Here is a 5,942-nt window from a genome sequence, read left to right as displayed (position 1 = left end):
CCCCCCCCCCGTCCCCTGCCCCTGCCCCACCCATCCTCCGGCTGATCATGCTGTCGAATGTGCTCTCGCGCGCCGCGCGCACCGCCGCCCCCACTGCTCGCCGCTCCGTCACCACCGATGCCCTGGCCCAGTCCCTCATGTCCCCCTTCGCCAGCCAGAGCAGCCGCCTCATGGAGCTGATGCCGGCGCGCGTGAAGATCGTCGAGGTCGGCCCCCGGTGCGTGCGCCCTTGCCTGGCCGGGAGGGCCCCCCAAACGCCTGACGCTGACCTGCTCCTCTCCCGCCCCGCCCGTCCCCAGTGACGGCCTTCAGAACGAGAAGCGCATCATTGACACCGCCGACAAGATCGAGCTCATCGAGAAGCTGGCCTACACCGGGCTGCCGGTGGTCGAGGCCACCAGCTTTGTCTCGCCCAAGTGGGTCCCCCAGGTGCGTCGTCGCCGACCCACCACGCCCCGCCGGGCCAGGCGCCCCGCCCGCCCGCCCGGGCATCCGCTGACATGGCCAAACGCCCGCACGGCGCACGGGGCATCGCGCAGATGGCCGATGCCACCCAGGTGCTGGAGGGCATCCAGCTGCGCGCCGGGACCAGCTACCCGGTTTTGACCCCGAACCTCCGGGGGTTCGAGAGCGCCATCGCGGCCGGTGCCCGGGAGGTGGCCATCTTCGCCGCGGCCTCCGAGTCCTTCAGCCGGCGCAACATCAACGCCTCGATCGAGGAGAGCCTGCAGCGCTTCCGCCCGGTGATGGACGCCGCCCTCCAGCAGGGCGTCCCGGTCCGGGGGTATGTCTCCTGCGTGGTGGCCTGCCCCTATGAGGGGGCCATTGACCCGGAGCGCACGATGGACGTCGTGCAGCAGCTCTTCGACCTGGGCTGCTACGAGGTGTCCCTGGGTGACACCATCGGCGCCGGTACCCCGGGTGCGTGTGTGTGTGTGCCCTCTTCTGGGTGTGGCCCAGAGCCGGCGGCGAGCGGCACCTCCTCCGTCTCGCCGCCAACTGCTCCCTCCCTTGCCCGGCACATGCATCCACTCACACGACGACATCAACGACATCAACAACAATGACACCCGCGCAGGCTCCATCTCCCACCTGCTGGACATCTGCAACCGCCGCCTTGGCGGCGATCTCAGCAAGCTGGCTCTGCACTGCCACGACACCTATGGCCAGGGCCTGGCCAACGTCCTGATGGGCCTGCTGCATGGGATCACCACCATCGACGCGTCGGTGGCCGGGCTCGGCGGGTGCCCCTATGCCCCGGGGGCCTCCGGCAATGTGGCCACCGAGGACGTGGTGTACATGCTGAATGGCCTGGGCGTCGAGACCGGCGTCGACCTGGAGAAGCTGGTTGATGCCGGGCTCTTCATCAGCCGCAAGCTGGGCAAGCCGCCTGGCGGCTCGTCCAACGCGGCGAAGGCCATCCTGGCCCGCCGGTCCAAGGAGGATGCCGCGGCGATGGTCTGATGTGCGCGCAACATGGTGCGTGCGCGTGTGTGCATGTGCATGCGGCGCCGCGCGACGATCGGCACGCCGCAGATGTGAATGGACGTACGACCGGCGCGCGGTCTTTCTTTCCTGCCGAGGAGGGGGGGGGGGGGGCGTGTGGTGGACTTGGGACTGCCTTCGGCCAGGGCCGCCCTGTGCGCCGGCATGGCGCGTCCGGGGAGGGGGGAGGGTCGACTGGTGGGTGCGTGCGCCTCCTGCCCATACTCCTGCCTGCCGGGGGAGGGGGGGGGGGGGGTCGCGGGCATCCTTCGGGCGTTCGGCGCCGGGAAGGGGCGTCCATCGGGCCCCCGGGAGGGCTGGCACTTGGATGTGTCATGTGGTCTGTTGTGGGGCATCACGCAGGTCCCGGCGAACGGGTGATGCGCGTGCTCCGCGGGACGGCGGTGCGTGCGCGCGACGCCGAGCCGCCCGCTACTGTGCCCGCCTGGAGTCTGCCAACACCGGTAGACGCTCTCTCCCGGGCCAGTAGTTGAGTTAAGGGAGCGGCCGCCGGGCTTGGCAGCCGAGGACAAACGCGGGAGGGCCGGGCGCGCTCCCCCCCCCGGACTAGCCAAGAGGCGCCCCGGGACTGGTCGGCGCCCAGCGGGTCCGAAAGAGCAGAACGCCCCCTGTGGGCCTGTCGGGCGTAGAGGAAGTCCCGCAGTGAGACGTGCTGGAGGTGGCCCAGGGGGCGGTTCTGGGGGCCGGGGCCGCACCACTACCAGTCCCGCCATGCTGGCCCCTTCTCTCCGCCCCGGGGGGTATGGCGGGCGCCCCGCGCGCCGTGCGAGAAAGGGGCGCTGATCCCCCCCGCCCCCGGCCCCCTCCTGGCGCACAGGCCGGACCACGCACACGCACACACCGGCACACACACACACCGGCCTGCCAGTGCATGCGGAGGTGCGTGCGGCTGTCTGGCGCGCCCGCCGGGAGATCTCTCCCGCGGCCCCGGCCGGCCCCCCCTCCCCGCCCGCGCCCACGCCCCGTCACAAGCGCACGCGCGGCGGCAGAAAAAACGCGCAGAGAAGAGAGAGAGAGAGAGAGAAAAAAACAACAATGAGGGGCGCGCGCGCGCGGGGAGCAAGCACACAAGGGTATTGGCGAAGCAGCAACACGGCGCAATGGCGTTCAGACATGACGGGTTGGAATTTTGCAAGACAAGACGAGGGGGGGGGGAAATGTGGGGGGACGATCTACAACACCAGGGGAGGAGAGGGGGAAGGAAGGAGGAATGGCGGCGGAGACAGAGCCCTAGCCCTCGCCCGGGGGGAGCGCGCGCGCGCGCGCACGGCTCTCTCTCACCCACACACACACACCCGCGCGGCCGCCCGCCTCCGGCCCGGAAGCCCCTCGCCCGGCGCTCCCGCCCCCCCCCCCCCCTGCGACGCGAGAAGGAGACAGAGAGAGAGAGAGCGGCGCGGCGGCGCCACACACACATACAACAACGGTGATGGCTTTAGTCTGCGCACGCGCGTACGCGCAAGCGGCCTCTCACCCACGCGGCAAGAGAGGGAGAGAGGGGGAGGAGAAGGAGAAGGAGAAGGGACGTGCGGTGTGGCCTGGGGGGCAGACGACACGCAACGGGACCGGACGGATGCACGCGCACGCAAGCGCACGCGCGCAACCGCCCCCACCACACACGATCCCGCCCCCCCCACACAGCCCCCCTCTCTAGCAGCCCACTTGCCCTGGCGCCTGCCCCGGCTCTGGTGGGGAGGGGGACACACACACACATGGCGCCTCCTGGCCTCCCCCGCGCGCCCTCGCGCTCGCCCCGCAGCGCGGAGGAGAGGGAGAGGGAGAGGGAGAGATGGGAGGGGGAGACACACATGCACGCGCGCGCGCGGACACAGCAGCATGAGCAGGAGAGAGGGAAGAGCGAGAGAGGAGGAGGGGGGAAGACAGGGAGAGGGAGAGGGAGAGAGAGAGATAGGGGGCATATGCGCGCGCTCGTCGCGCGCGCGCGTACATTATATACACACACACACGCACGCGCGGAACACGCGCGCGCGCACACGGCCGGTCCCCCTAAAAACACACGCGGAGGGGAAGGGGGCACACACGCGCGCATTTAGGCGATGACGCTGGAAGAGACGGAGTAGACACGGACAAGGTTGTCAGTGTAGCCGACGAACAGGAGCTCGCCATCGTTGGACCAGGCGAGGGAGACGGCCTGGGGGGCGATGGAGCGCTTGCCGAGGTTGGCGAACTGGGGGGTCATGTCGAGCAGGAGGTCCTGAGTGGCCAGGTCCCAGACCTTGATGGAGGAGCCGGCGGCGGCGACGAGCCAGTAGCGGTTCGGGCAGAAAGCGAGGGCGTTGATGGGCTCGCTGGAGTCGAGGGAGTACAGGTGCTTGGCATCGTTCTGGTCCCAGAGCATGGCCTGGCAGTCCTTGCCACCGGAGGCGACGAGGGAGCCATCGGGAGAAACGGCGACGGTGTTGACACCACCGTTGTGGCCCTTCTGGTTGAAGCGGATCTGCAGGGTGTTCATGTTCCAGGTGCGGACGGTCTTGTCGGCGGAGGCGGAGATGAAGCAGACCGGGGCCTTGGGGTCGGCGCTGGGGGGGATGAAGCGGACGCAGTTGACCCAGTCGGTGTGGCCGTTCTCGGTGAGGGTGAACTTGTTCTCACCGCGGGTGTTCCAGACCTTGACCTGGGAGTCGCGAGAGCCGGAGATGATCTGGCGGTCATCGGCGGAGAAGGCGACGGACAGGACATCACCGGTGTGGCCGATGAAGGTCTGGGAGGTCTCGCCGAGGGCGAGGTTCCACAGGCGGATGGTCTTGTCCCAAGAGGCGGACAGGGCGAACTGGCCGTCGGAAGAGACAGCAACGTCGGAGACGAAGTGGCTATGGCTGTGGGCGGCAAGCGGGGTTGGCAGGCGCGCGCGCGCGGGCGACCACACCCAGAGGGACGCAGACGCAAGGAGAGACGCGTTAGAAGGGAAGGGCAGGGAGGAGAGAAGGAGAGGGCGAGGAAACACGCGGGGCGACCAACGCGAGGGGGGGGCCGGCCAGGAGAGAAGCAAACGTACCCCTTCAGGCTCTTGGTGGGCAGACCGAAGGACTCCTCCTCGCGGGTCAGCTCCCAGATGATGAGGGTCTTATCTGTGGAAGGCCCCGGGCGCCGAGGGGCAAAAGCACACACACACCGGAGAGAGGAGAAGGGCCGCGTCGGATGCAGGAAGGGCAAAGGCGAATCCGATGGGCGGGAGAGAGGGGAGGGAGGGTCAGAAATGGCCACATGCGCATGCACAACGGCACGCGCGCGCGCGCGCGAGAGAGAGAGAGAGAGAGAGAGAGAGAGAGAGAGAGAGGGAGAGAGAGGAGGGGCAGCCAACACCGACGCAAGCCTCCGCCCAGGCCGCATGCGGGGAAAAGGGCACGGACATCCCCCCTCTCGCGCCCGCTGGCTCGGGCGTAGATAGCCCCCTCCCCTATCGCGGCCGTGCACCAAGAGAGGAGAGGGAAGAGAGAAAGAGGGGATGTCTTTCTCCCTCCCACGCCCCGCAGGGAGGAGGCAAGCGCACACACACACATATATGGGGTGGCAAGGCACACACACACGGCGCGGCGGGACAGGAGAGGGGCGCGCCGCACGCGTGCACACAGGGCGAGAATGTGCAAACGAGGGGCGTGCCGAGCCAGGGGCGAGAAAGAGAGGGAGAGAGGAGCAGGGGACGAGGGGAGATGCGGCCGCGCGTGCGCGAGGGCCCCCTCCCCCCGGGGAGGGCAGAGAGGCAGGCGAAACCCAGGGGAATGGCGCGGGCCCGGCGGCGTGGCGGGGAGGAACAGGGCAAAAAGAGCAGAGGCAGGGACGCGAGCCGAGACGCACCACGAGAAGAGGTGATAAGCTTGTTGGCATCGTTGGGGAAGACCGAGATGGCAGTGACCCAGTCAGAGTGACCCTCGAGGGTGCCACGGAAGATAAGAGAGTCCGACATTGTGTGTCTTTGTCTGTTAAGCAGAAGAGGCGCAAAAAACAAACAAAGTGGTGGGACAGACCCTCTCCCAGGTGCTTCCAGGGCGATGCTAGTTCAATATGGCCGCCGGTGTGCGCCGGCGCGCCGGCACGCCGGGCCCCACACACGCTCCTCGCGCGCGCTAGTCCGGCCCCGGGAGGCCGAGCGCGCCAGGCGACAGGCCCGGGCCCCTCTCTCGCTCTCTCTTGCCCTGGCGCACCCCCCTCCCTGGGAGAGGCCCCCCCGGCTCGGTCAGGAAAAGCGGGTGGGCGGCCACGATTCCCTCCCCGGCCGGGCCCCGTCGCCGCCGCCGCCGCCGCCGCTGGAGAAGGCACCTCAGGACCGGGAGCAATGGCACTACCTCCCGTCGCCCAGGACCGGACCGGGCCCGGCCGTCGCCCCCCCCCCCCCCCCCCCCCGGCCCCCCCCCCCCCCCCCCCCCCCCCCCCCCCCCCCCCCCCCCCCCCCCCCCCCCCCCCCCCCCCCCCCCCCC

General features: G+C 69.6%; 2 protein-coding genes across 2 annotated transcripts; one reads left to right on the top strand and one right to left on the bottom strand.

The window, feature by feature from the left end:
- The first annotated feature begins 5 nt into the window (after nucleotides 1-5).
- On the top strand, nucleotides 6-1,558 carry H696_04138 (hydroxymethylglutaryl-CoA lyase). Its single transcript, XM_009498022.1, has 4 exons — nucleotides 6-217; nucleotides 300-429; nucleotides 540-921; nucleotides 1,079-1,558. Exons 1-4 carry the CDS (start codon nucleotides 48-50, stop codon nucleotides 1,462-1,464), a joined length of 1,068 nt encoding a protein of 355 aa, XP_009496297.1. The 5' UTR covers nucleotides 6-47; the 3' UTR covers nucleotides 1,465-1,558.
- Nucleotides 1,559-3,556: 1,998 nt separating this feature from the next.
- H696_04137 (methylated-DNA-[protein]-cysteine S-methyltransferase) lies at nucleotides 3,557-5,431 on the bottom strand (the record flags this gene model as incomplete). The annotated part of the gene is made up of 3 exons (XM_009498021.1): nucleotides 3,557-4,343; nucleotides 4,523-4,595; nucleotides 5,323-5,431. 3 exons carry the CDS (start codon nucleotides 5,429-5,431, stop codon nucleotides 3,557-3,559), a joined length of 969 nt encoding a protein of 322 aa, XP_009496296.1.
- Nucleotides 5,432-5,942: the final 511 nt, after the last annotated feature.

This window comes from Fonticula alba, assembly GCF_000388065.1.
Source record: "Fonticula alba strain ATCC 38817 unplaced genomic scaffold supercont2.6, whole genome shotgun sequence".
NCBI lineage: Eukaryota > Rotosphaerida > Fonticulaceae > Fonticula > Fonticula alba.
The sequence above is the reverse complement of the archived record's forward strand: the minus strand, read 5'-3'. Positions and strand labels throughout refer to the sequence as shown.